This window comes from Peromyscus eremicus, chromosome 8a, assembly GCF_949786415.1.
Source record: "Peromyscus eremicus chromosome 8a, PerEre_H2_v1, whole genome shotgun sequence".
Lineage (NCBI taxonomy): Eukaryota > Metazoa > Chordata > Mammalia > Rodentia > Cricetidae > Peromyscus > Peromyscus eremicus.
In genome coordinates, this window is record NC_081423.1 from 32,289,865 (window position 1) to 32,303,252 (window position 13,388).

The following is a 13,388-nucleotide window of genomic DNA, read 5'->3' on the forward strand; positions in this document are numbered from 1 at the left end:
ATATAGTGGAATGATACTAGGTCCATTTCTCTCACCGAATCAAAACTCTTGACATAAGCTCTCAAACTCTGACATGGCTAGAGAAAAGCAGAGAAGGAACGTGTTGAGATCCAGCATGTGGAAGCACTTTCTGAAAAGGCTTCCAAAAGCACAGATACAATCCAACTGACAAGTGGGAGAACACAAATAGGAGAACCACTTCCGTACAGTACAGGAAACAATTGTTAGAGGAAAGAAACAACTGAGGGGCTAGAGAGATGGCCCAGGAGTTAAGAGCTCTTGCTACTCTTGAGGACCAGAGCTCAATTCTCAGCACCCACATCGGGAAGCTCCTAAGTACCTATAACTCTAGCCTCAGGGGAGCTGATGCCTTCTTATAGCCTCCACGAATACCTGTAGTTGTGTGCACACACTCCCCAAATATGTATTTGAAATAAAAAAGAAACTGAAATAAAAAGAAATGGCCTAAAAAAAACTTTGCTAATTGTACATCAGACAGGGGATTAATATCCTGACTATATAAGGAACTCCTAAAATGAAGCACACAAAAATCCAATTAATAACTGGCCCAATGAACTCAATAAACAGCTCTCCAAAGAAGAAATAAAAATGGCCAATATGTATTTGAGAAAGGGTTCAACATTCTTAGTCATCAAAAAATGCAAATTGAAACTTCACCAGGATTTCAGCTCTATTCAGTCAGGGTGAGCACCATCAAGAAAGCAAATAACAATAAGTGCTGGTGAGGATGTGGGGAAAGATCCCTATACAGTGCTGGTGAGGGTGTGGGGAAAAGGAGATCCCTATACGGTGCTGGTGAGGATGTGGGGAAGGATCCCTATACAGTGCTGGTGAGGATGTGGGGAAGGATCCCTATACAGTGCTGGTAAGGCCTTAGCTTGACTTGTTTCTTGCCAGCTTTCCTTAACTTATTCCATCTACCTTTTGCTTCTGGGATTTTCCTATTCTCTTAGTTCTGTAAACCTTACTCTTACTCCATGGCTTGCTATGTAGATGGGTAGCTGGTTCCTGGAGTTCTCCTTCTTCTCTGACTACTTCTTCTTTTCTCCTCCCAGATTTCTCCTTCTATATATCCTCTCTGCCTGCCAGCCCTGCCTATCCTTTCTCCTGTTTTGCTATTGGCCATTCACTTTTTTATTAGGCCATCAGGTGTTCTAGACAGGCACAGTAACACAGCTTCACAGAGTTAAACCAATTCAACATAAACAAAAGTAACACACCTTAAAATAATATTCTCCAACATTTACCCCTTTTTGTCTAAATAAAAAAATGAAATATTTTAACTTTAACATAAGACTGTATTCAATAAGAACAATTACCAAGTAAAGATTATATTTATAATGTAATGAATTCCAGTTCCTTTGTGTCTGGCAAATTAAAAGAAAATACTCCATTATCTATCTTATGTTAATGACTCAAAAGTTTTATACCTAATTACTCTCTATCATAACTAAAGAAAACTGAAACTGTAACTATCTAGTCTTCAACTCCATCAAAGACCCAGAAGGATGTAATATTATTTAACAACAGAGACATTTGGCTGCCTGGACAGTGGTCCACAGTTCCTCTGCAAAGTTGGGGCATCCATCTTCAGTCTATGGGCCCAAAATATCTGGCAAACTTTTCAGTGAAGCAGGAAATTTGAAGGATTGTCCTGCCTTGTTTTGGCAAAGTTCAGCAGTCACTTTCCTGTGCATCCTGCATGTCCAGTCTGCACAGCATATTGTTGGCAGTCAAAGGCAAGAGCAGTTTCTTTGCCCAGTGGCTAACTTTGCCACAGTGAAAGCAAACTCCATAAGGAGTTTCTTCAATACCCATCATCTCTGAAGTAAATTGGTGCTGCCAGGAGCAGATGTGTCTCATTGTTAGGAAAAACTTTAAATTAACAAAACATTTTAAATGCCATATTCTATGGGTCTTTGAAGTATTTGAAGACCATCTATCTAAAATATATCTATTTAACCTAGAAAATAAACCTAACATATCTACAAATTTGATTGTTATAAATGAATACTGACCTATGTTTATTGGTTGTCCCTTATAATTTATAATAATAGCTTTCAAAAACTAGAACTTTACTGCTGTGGGATGTGTTGCTCTGATTGGTTAATAAATAAAGTGCTGATTGGCCAGTAGCCAGGCAGGAAGTATAGGCGGGACAAAGAGAGAGGAGAATTCAGGGAACAGGAAGGCTGGGTCCGTAGACACTGCCAGACACTGCCATGAGAAACAACATATAAGATACTGGTAAGCCACGAGCCACATGGCAAGGTATAGATGCATAGAAATAGGTTAATTTAAGACATAAGAACTAGATAGCAAGAAGCCTATCATGGCCATACAGTTTATAGGTAATATAAGCTTCTGAGTGATTATTTTATAAGTGGGCTGCAGGACTGCAGGGGCTTTGCAGGACCCAAAGAGAAACTCTCAAGCTACACTTTGCTTTATATTTTAAAATAAACTGCATAGATACAATACTTTAAACAAGAGTAGAAACACATATCAATATGTGGTAACAAAAACAACCTTAATTTGTATCAATATACAAAAATCCTTTAAACAAGAGTAGAAACATATATACAGTATAACAAAAATAACTTTAAATTTGTATCATTATTCTATATTCCCCTAGATGATAACAAACGTCTATAACCCACCAAACAACCAAAAACTACCCATACTCCCAACTCTTGGGAATGTGGGCATAGTTTTCTCAATATTGCTTCCTGCTGTCTGTGGACAAAGTATCTTTAGGGTCCCTGAGAAAATTTTAAGATAATGACCAAGTCCTGGGAAGACCAGCAGTAACCTTTGCTGATATATATCACCTGTCAGAATTCAAGAGGTCTCCCCTGATTAAATCTCATCCATATTAACCCTGAAGGAATCCTTAGCCTCTCAAAACTCCAAATCATCTTTGATTTCCATTTGACAAATATATTTTTGACTTCTTTTTAAAGTTAAGGCATTCCTAAAGCATCTAGGTTGGCTCAATTTTGCAGTCCAATTCACAATCCCATGTGTCCTAGCAGCTGTCTTTTGCTTCTCAACAATCAAAAAAAAAAAAAATTCAAAATCAACACAATAACATACAGCACCCAGACTCTCTGTATATTTCCCATATTTACATGGCTTATTCTTTTATATATTACTTTATTTATCTCTTTAAAGACTTTACTTATTTTTAAACTATTAATTTTTTTTCTATGACTATACCCTTTTTTTCTTTTCTTATGCCTATGTATATTCTTAAACACACTATAACTTGTTTAGAGGTTTTTCCATCTGAACTTGTTTTTACTGCATGTCTTTTAGCCTGTTTTGACCATATGAGCAAATATTTAAACTGCTAAGCTGCATGGACCTCTATGCACGGCTTTGGCAGCTAGCTCCTCCCACTTCTCTGTTTGGAGGAAGCCAAGCTGAAAGCTCACTAACTGGTCAGAGGTTCATGCTGAGAACTACATTCAACCTGCCTAGAGCTCTAGAATGCTGATGCTTGCACTGTGGCAGGCGTTTTTACTTAGTTTTTTTGTTCCTGCTTAACTTACTAGCTGTTCAAGGGCTCTCTTGTCTGGTAGAAACTGTGCAGCAGAAACTCTTAAAGGAGCCGTATCCCCCTCTCCCCCCCTTTTTTTTTTAAAGCTTTCTTAGGCCCTATGAAAATACAAGCACCACATTGGCACATCAAAATGTTGTTATTGATTTTTTACTCTTTGGGAAGGACTGCCACGCAGCTCCCAAATAAATCATACACAGAGGTTTATTCTTAATTATCAATGCCTGGCCTTAGCTTGCCTTGTTTCTTCCCAGCTTTCCTTAATTTATCCCATCTACCTTTTGCCTCTGGGTTTTTCCTATTCTCTTACTTCTGTAAATCTTACTCTTACTCCATGGCTTGCTGTGTAGCTGGGGGGCTGGCCCCTGGAGTGCTCATCCTTCTCTGGCTACTTCTTTTCTCTTCCCAGATTTTTCCTTCTATATATCCTCTCTGCTTTCCAGCCCCACCCATTTCTCTCTTCTGCCTTTCTATTGGCTGTTCAGTTCTTTATTTCAGACCATCAGGTATTCTAGACAGGCCAAGTAATACAACTTCACAGAGTTAAACCAATTCAACATAAACAAAAGTAACACACCTAAAAATAATATTCCCCAACACTATATAGTGCTGGTGACGATGTGGGGAAAAGGAGATCCCTATACAGTGCTGGTAGGATGTAAAATGATGCTGTCACTATGGAACTTAGTATGGATGTTCCTCATAAAACTACATAAGATGCAGCTATACCTCTACTGGGTATGTACCTAAAGGACTGAATCAACCTACCACAGGCACACTTTTACACTCATGTTTGTATTGTTACAGTATTCACAATAGCCAAGAAACTGAACAAACCTAGATGCCTATCACTAACTGGATGGACAAAGTAAATGTGCTACATACATACAACGTAATTTTATTCAGATGTAAATGAAACTGAAATCAACTGAAGAACAATATTTTAAGTAAAATAAACTAAGTTCAGAAAGACAAACACACCATATTTTCTTATTTATTCATTCAGAATTATATACACTATATTTTTTTAGCATATTCTTCTCCATCCCCCAGCTCCTCCCAAATTCCCACCAATGCACACACCTACCCACTTCATGTTGTTTATCTCTTTTAAAAGAAAAGAAAAAGCTCACAAAAATAAGTATGGCATCCAATTTGCGTTGGTGTTGTAAGCATGGGGACTGCTCTGAAGTGTGGTTGATATACCTAGTGTTACTCCATTGAGGGTAGCTGATTTTCCCACTCCCAGCTGCTCTCATCTGTGAATAGCTTCTTGGCTAGGAGCGAGACTCTGTGTCTACCTCCCCTCTTCTATGCTGGGATTTTGTTTGGCTTCAACTTATGCAGGTCTGCTAAATGCTGCAATGTTTTCTTTCACACACAGACTCTACTTTTAATTCTTTCATTCTCTCCCTCTCTCTTTCTCTCTCTCTCTCTCTCTCTCAACACACACACACACACACACACACACACACACACACACACACACTTTCTCTCTCACATATACTCCCTCACACAACACACACTCTCACATAGCTCTCTCTCTCTCTCTCTCTCTCTCTCTCTCTCTCTCTCTCTCTCTCTCTCTTTCTCACTCACTCACTTCTCTAGATTAAAGTAGAAAGGGGGCCCTGAGAGGGGAGGAACAGGTTGCAAATGAGGGGAGAGGGAAGAGAAGCAAGTGGAACACGTATGATATGAAAGCAGAACGGTTAACATTTGAAGGAGGAAGATGACCGGCCATAGGGAGGCAAGGGACATGGGGGAAAGCAGAGGAATAAATTAGAAGATACTGCATTTGAATACCATGCTCTTTTGACAGGCTTTAGGGAGAATGAAGGGAAGTGACATTGATAACTACACATTTGAAGACATACAACGGGGACATGACTTTATATGGTCATTTAACTTTCACAGTGTGGAAAATGGGCCTTGTCTTGGTTAAGTCACTTGCCCAAGTTAAGCCTAAGTTAAGATTCTCATCTTGCTTTGTCTGATGTTGTGTGCCTAGCGCCTGTGTTCCGCTACCTCTTTTGTTAGCATTGTTTTCTGAGACAGGGTCTCACTTTGCACAGGCTGCCTCAAAATTACAGTCTTACTGCTTCACTTTCCCAGTGCTGGGATTGCCAGGGTGGTGTGCTCCCTTTCATCTTGCAAATGTCTTAGTATGAGAAAAGCCCATTTTTCTGTAAAATGGGTGGTGGGCAGAAGGTGGACGGTGCCAGGGACAAGTGACCTCTGGGTATGTTTGCTATATTCTCCTGGAGGACCGCACTGAAACACAGTAGAATTGAGCTCTGAGGTAAGGGTAACTACCCTAAGTGGGTTAAGCAAGAGGAAGAGGCTGTAAGATACTTCTGTGTGGGGTTCTAGAATATTCTAGGTGTGTTGTTGATTCTACCTACATACATTACTTAATGGCTATCATCAAAGTAGACCACACCACAACACAAAAGCCAACACTACCTACTTGTTTTTGGAATGGCAGGAAGACCCAGTATTCCCAGGTTGGTCCACAGAAACCCTCAGGCCCTAGTTTCCACTATTTCTTCCCCTGGGAGGGAGTTTGTTGTGGCCCCGAGATGATTGGAGAACTTTGCAGGAAGCTCTCTTCCCTCAGAGGTTTAATTTTGAGAGACTGGGGCAGAGGTGTGGTGGAGGACAGGTCTCTAAGGACTTACCGAAGCAGAAGCAACTTTCCTTAGTCACAGCAGAGATGACAGTGGGTGGGAGCAGACAGGGGATAAAACCTCTCAGGCAGAAACTGGTCCTGGCCCTGGCAAGGGGTCACGCCTACAGGTGAGAACTGTGTGCTCTCTCTCCCCTTCCCCTCCTGGTCCATGGTTCTCCTGGAAGAGGTGGATCTTCTGGAGACCTTTCCCTAGCTCCTAAAGCTGGTACCAGACTTTTAGGGAGGAGCTCTTTCTTTCTTTTCTGGGATTTCTGTAGTTCTTTTCTCAGCTCCCATCTCCTTCCCATTTAGTGTACCTCTTCAATGTCTCTCCACAGCCTCTTGGAACACATTGTTTCCCCAACTCCTGTGTGTGCAACAGAAGATTCCAGAGTCATTCTAGACAGGAGGTTTTTGTTTTGTTTTGTTTTTCCCTGCAAATCTCTCTTCTCTGTTCCCTAAGCTCCTTGCACTTCTTTTCCAAACCCATTTCTCTCCAGGAGCTGGAAGTGCTTCAGCTTGTCTGCACTGAGACCACCTTGAGGATCTAACTCACTGACTGGAGCAGTGTTGCTGGGTGGTGGCGGTAGATGGATGCTGATCGCTAAGACCATTCAGACTGTGCTTGGGCCCCTTCCTGGTCCCCCAAACATTCCTACCATCATCATTTCTGTGTGTGCAGGTGAGACTCTTCCTCTTTGCATCCTGGTCCTCTCCTTCGGGTCCTTAACAGCCATCAATGTATGTGCAAACCACCACTACTCCTGACACTCGCTTACTCCCCTCAGGTGTAGAAGTCTCGTGTGTCTCCATTTGGCTTCTAATAAGACGGGCTCTTTGTCCTAAATCCCTTATTCCATGGGTAGAATTAGAGAAGACCTGGCTGTCTTAGTCAGTTCATCACTTAAAGCTGGGGAGACAGAGTGGCACTGAAAAGAGGTGGCCTCCTCAGAGTCTTGTCATAGGTTTTAGGAAGAGTGAGTATGGTTTGGTATTTTCAAGTCAAGGAATAACTAAACAATAGTCGGACTCCCTGAAGCTGGCATATGTTTTTATGAGACCCTCAGAGGGTTGGGAGAATTGTCTCTTATAATATTGAGACATCAGATTTTGTCTGAAAGACAGCAGCAAAATCCATTCTAGTGGACCAACAACAACCACCGACATGTCCCCCTTCTTGGATACAAGGCTCGCTCTTCCCCTACCACCATGCATTTCCCCCTGTCTTCATATTCCCTTTTTGAAGGGTAGTTAGAACTCCGAGCTCATTTGGAGAGGCGTGTGTTGCTGTGTGCACTCCCTGCTCTTCTGCTTGCAGTTTCCTTTCCCTGGGAGAAATCTCTCTGGTGGGGCCGATTTCCACTCTTTTTCTGATGCAAAGCTCTTCAACAAAATTCCCAGGTGTGCTTCTGCTTGAGTTGATTATGTACAACAAAGGCTTTGTCAAGAGTTGAGCCTACGAAGGAGAAATTTTAATTAACACAGCTTCAGGCTGTGTTTTATTCACTGACAAGGCAAGTTCCCAGAATTTTTTTTCCAAAATTATATTAACTATTTGTTCAATACCTGTTTGTAAGTGACTGCAGTGGACTCTACTTTCTTTGGTTGGCTTTTGTCTTACAGACTTCCATAACAAATCCTATTGGGCATCAATGTAATACTATATTTATTTATTTTAACTAGGCCATTTTCTCACAAATTTAAAAATGCCAAAGATTAAAAAACCGTGTCCCATGGAGACTTTCTTCTCTAACTCAGTGTCAGCAATCAGAGTTGTATGACTCTTTCCTCTGAGTCAGTGTTGCTGTTTTCTTGCACACCAGCCTGGATACTTAATTTGTGAGTACATGTGTTCAATGCCTGCTATGCATCGTTGCACTTTAAAACAATTTAGAGAGAATTCTATAGAAACTCACTAAAATCCTGTTTCTTATTTGCATCATTCCATTGTTTAATATTTCTTCTATTGATTAATTAGATTATTTGTGATTTTTTTATTTTACTTTAATCAAACCTACATCTTGTCTACAAGTCATTTTGCACACATTCAAATATTTCTGTTAAATTGCCTACCGGGAGAGCTGCTCAAAACAAAACCAAACCCTACCCTTCTTTTCTGAAAATCTGTCTTCTGAGTGCTTCTTCTTCCCATGTCAGCATCTTACCACTTCCTTCCCCACATCATGACCTTGCCCTTGTCTATAACACTTCCTTTATCTCACTCACGGTTGGTAAAGTGGTTTTGCTCCTTCCCTGAGAAGTCTCCTTTCTCATCTCTATTGTCTTGCTAGTTTTCCTTCGCTAGAGGATAGAAATTTTTTAATGTCTGCTAGCCTTGGATGTTGGCTCAGATTAAAGAATTAAGTATTAGTATTAAGAACAAATTAGCTCTGAGCATGTGTGAGATATGCTCTGTGTAGCCTCATTTATATGATGGGTTTGTTTTTTTTCTGTCTGGCATTGGTAGCTTTGAGTGATTCCTGAGCTAGTCACATTCCCGACTGCAGGGAGGGTCCTCTGGCTTCCTGCTTGGTGGAAAGGAATCTGAGTCCAGGAGAAAAGCCCAGACAATGTGCCATCTTCACATTGCCCTTTGGACTTGCAGTGGCCTCAGCTTCCCTGGTCTGTAACTTCATTTCCCCTTCCCCAGAGAAGCAGGCTAGTCTGCCTGCCAGGGGTGAGGAAGAACCCCTTTATGTGGGGTCGGGGGAGACATGTATGGCAGTCTGTTTCTTCAGTAGACTTCCAGGTGGTCCCTTTGTTGGTCCCCTACTCATCCTGGTTTACATTGCTGCATCCTGCAATCAATTCTGAGCGCTTGGGGGTTTGCTCTGTAGTTACTGTTCTGTATTATCACTGCCACTACTGGGCTTAGCCTTCTAAGATGCAAGTTGTTCTCCTTCCACCCTGCTGTGGCAGTATCTGAAGATAGTGCCAGCTGCTGCCCCGCTATTTACTTCCCTTGTTTCTGTGGCCACTCTCCTTAGAGTGAAGTTTTAGAGATGTCCATAATGGGCAGGGGCAAGCACCCATCTTCCCCCAGAACTGGAGATCTTCATACCATATGTATTTTAAAGGTAACCTTTAGTAACCCTCAGTGGTTGAGAGGAGGCTCTAGGGAGTACCTGGTGTAACCCCCTCTCTTTTCCCTGCCCCAAAGGCAGAACGGGAAAAGTGTCCATCTATGTGACTCTACTCGATTTCTTTCCCTCTCCTGGGGAGAGTTTGTGTTTTTACCAGTGTGAACTACTGGTTTTGTCCGTCTCTCTGGAGAAGGCACCTGTGGTCTATTCGCCGGTGCTCCTGTCCTGCCTCTTCCTTTATTTCTGCTAAGTCTCTACTGCTTCTGCCCCTTCAGGATGTGTGGTATGCTCAGCCTTCAGTAATCAGAAAGTTCTTGACCTTTTCACTGCTCTGGGGGAACTTCTAAGAGAACTCCAGCTCAAACACTTCCATTTGCAAAATACCAATGTCCTAGAGAGATTCTACTTGTGATCATGTGGATTTGGGAGAGAATTATACCCTTACAATGTTGAGCCTAATCTATCTTCAGGCATATATATACATATATGATATATTGATATATATGATATATTTGAGGCAGGGTCTCACTATGTAGCTCTGGCTGTCTTGGAACTCACTATGTAGACCAGGCTGACCTTGAACTCACATAGATTCATCTTCTTCTCTCAAGTATTGGGATTAAAGGTTTGCACCACCATGCCTGGCTAAAAATATTTGTCAGTTAAGTTTTTAAGTTAAGGATCTCTATTCCATACTTGTTGCAATTGTAAGTAAATATTCTGACTTTTTCTGTTAATTTTGTTAATTAGTTGGTGGTAATTATGGGAAGACTAATGATTTTTAGGTGTAGAATTATACATAACTTATTTTTTTCTCATTTTTGAGCCACACAATAACCTGATTTAGCATAACTTAAAATTAAACTAATTTTCCATGTTTCTTATAGAAAATGTAGAAAGTACAAAGAAATTTAGGGAAGTGATATTTAATGCCACTACACAGAACAGATTACACTGTTAATATCTTGGCATATTTTCTTCAAACCTTGAGAAATTCTTAAAACCATTAGTAATTTTTTATATTAAAATGTCATAAATAGTCAAGTATGGTGGCACACACCTTTAATCCTAGCACTGGGGAGCCAGAGGCAGGTGGAACTCTATAAGTTTGAGGCCAGCCTGGTCTTTAAAGTGAGTCCCAAGACCGCCAGAGCTGTTGCACAGAGAGACCCTGTTTCAATAAAATAAAATAAAATGTCATAAATATCCCATTGACTAAATATTATTTTACCATATATCATAGTTTTTAGTTACTTCTGAATTTTTATCATATTTGTGTGTATGTGTGTCACAGCACATATATGGTGGGCAGAGGATAACGTGCTGGAATCTTTCTCTCCTAACGTGTGTGATCTGGGGATAGAACTAAGGTTGTCAGCCTTGGTTGTTAGCACCTTTACCCTCTGAGCCATCTCGCCGCCCCTTAGTTACTTCTCTCTGTTGGACGCTTCCATTGCCTCCAATATTCTTCATTTACTAAGCGTTTTAAGATAAGAAGTACCATAAGGGCCAGTGAGACTGCAGCCCTGAGTTCAAGCCCTGGGATGCATGTGGTGGAAAGCGAGAACTGACTTCTGCAAGTTGTCCTCTGACCTCCACACAGGTGCTGCAGTGGCAGGGGTGGGGGGCCGGAGAGACATAGGTGTGCACCCTCTGCCCCCCAGGTAAATGTAATTAAAATGTGTTTTAAAAACATACTGTAAGCTTTCATGTCTGAAAATAATAATGAAACTTCCTTGGCCTTAGTTTGCCATTAATGAAATTAATGGCCATCCTTTTCCCACAAAGACTTTGTGTTCTTATTTGGTTTTGCTTTGAAATAGGGTCTCACTATATAGCCAAGGCTGACTTTGACCTCAAGATCCTCTTGCTTCAGTGGCCCTCATGGGGAGTGAGATTACAGGTGTGCACCACCACACCTGCAACTTTAAGGGTAATTATGAGAGTTAGATGTGAAGATGCAGTAGAGTCCCTACCATGGTTCCTAGTACATGACAGATGCTCTAAGTAATGGCAGCCGCCATCAGTTTTAAACCACTAAGTGCTGCTTACATCCCCACAGCACATCTTCGCCATCCATCAGCTTCTGTGCCTACTGCTGTCTCTATTTAAATAATAGGTAACTGAAATTCAGAGAGATTATGCCCACTTGATCATTTTTACTGCCTACGTACTTTTCTTAAAAGAGCAAATCCTCAAGTGGTTATGACCTGGGGCCTTTACTGATTTTATGTTATCTTATTGTGTGGTGATGGTGTTTGAACCCAGAACTTTGTGCATACTAGGTAAGTGATTGATCCCTGAACAACATCCTTAGTCCTGACCTAGAGAATCAGATATGAGACCGGAGAATAGACCAGTTCCTGACAGGTCCCACTAGTTAAAAAAAAAAGCTTGAAACTAATTTCTCAGTTACATGTAGAAAGTGTTAGAAGTTACCCAACACTATTTTTTTTGGGGGGGGCGGGGGTTCGAGACAGGGTTTCTCTGTGTAGTTTTGGTGTCTGTCCTGGATCTCACTCTGTAGACCAGGCTGGCCTTGAACTCATAGAGATCCACCTGGCTCTGCCTCTCGAGTGCTGAGATTAAAGGCGTGTGCCACCACCACCTGGCTCTTTTTTTTTAAATCTTTAAAGAGACTACACATTTATCTAGACAAAGTCATATTTAAGGATGACAACACACTGGGCAAAGCCACAATGTCCTCAACATTATGTTAACTATATTTATATATGTATGTATTATAATGTTGAATTTTATAAACCTGCTTCCAGATCCCAGCTCTCCCTGACAATGGCCTCGGCTGGCAACCAGACTCTCATCTCCCACTTTGTCCTCCTGGGCCTCTTCTCCCGCTCGCCGCTGCACCTTTTCCTCTTCTCCATCATCATGGTCATGTTCCTGGTAGCCCTCTCTGGCAACGGGCTCATGATCCTCCTCATCCTCATGGACTCTCGCCTGCACAGCCCCATGTACTTCTTCCTCAGCTGGCTGTCGCTCATGGACCTCATGCTCATCTCCACCATTGTGCCACGGATGGCTGCTGACTTCCTCATGGGCCGGGGCTCCATCTCCTTCACAGGCTGCGGACTCCAGATCCTCTTCTTCCTCACCCTCCTGGGGGATGAATGCTTCCTGCTGGCCTTCATGGCCTATGACCGCTATGTGGCCATTAGCAACCCCCTGAGGTACTCTGTAGTCATGAGCCGCCGTGTCTGCTGGCTCATGGTAGCAGGGTCTTGGCTCTTTGGCCTGGTGGATGGGCTTATCCAGGCTGTTTTTACACTCCGCTTCCCCTACTGTGGCTCCCAGGAGATTGACCACTTCTTCTGTGAGGTCCCTGCTGTGCTCAAGCTGGCCTGTGCTGACACCTCCCTCTACGAGACCATGATATATGTCTGCTGTGTCCTCATGCTGCTCCTGCCCTTTTCTGTCATCTCTGCCTCCTACATCCGGATCCTGGTGGCAGTGCTCCGTATGCGCTCTGCAGAAGGCCGGCAGAAGGCCTTTGCCACCTGTTCCTCCCACATGATGGTGGTCTCCCTCTTCTACGGGGCTGCCATGATCACGTACATGCGGCCACAGGCCTATCACTCCTCCAAGCAGGACAAAGTAGTCTCTGCCTTCTACACCATGATCACCCCCATGCTCAACCCTCTTATTTACAGTCTAAGGAACAAAGAAGTGACTGGGGCCCTGAGGAAACTCCTGGGAAAGTGTCCCTGTGGCGGTGGGGCTCCTGGTTGAAAACAGCGTCGAAGATGTGAGCTATGGAACCTGAGAGCCTGGGTCAGCCAACTACGGTTTGACTGGGGAGACACAAATGTAGCCTATTGAAAACACATGCACACATTTGTGTTTTCTTCATTCTTAAATATTTTTACTGGGTATAAAATTACATGTTCACAAGTTCCTTTTTAGTCTTCAAATGTCTTTCTATTAGCTTTTTTAGCTATTTCTGATAAGAAGTCACCTGTGTATTTTAATAAGATCCTACACTGTAAGGTTACTTTTGGTTATTTTTTCCTCTAGATATCTTGTCTTCAACGAC

At 42.2% G+C, this 13,388-nt stretch overlaps 1 protein-coding gene across 1 annotated transcript; it reads left to right on the forward strand.

Moving 5' to 3' along the window:
* The first annotated feature begins 12,130 nt into the window (after positions 1-12,130).
* On the forward strand, positions 12,131-13,084 carry LOC131915992 (olfactory receptor 2V1-like). Its single transcript, XM_059269294.1, has one exon. It carries the CDS (start codon positions 12,131-12,133, stop codon positions 13,082-13,084), a length of 954 nt encoding a protein of 317 aa, XP_059125277.1.
* The last annotated feature ends 304 nt before the right edge of the window (positions 13,085-13,388 follow it).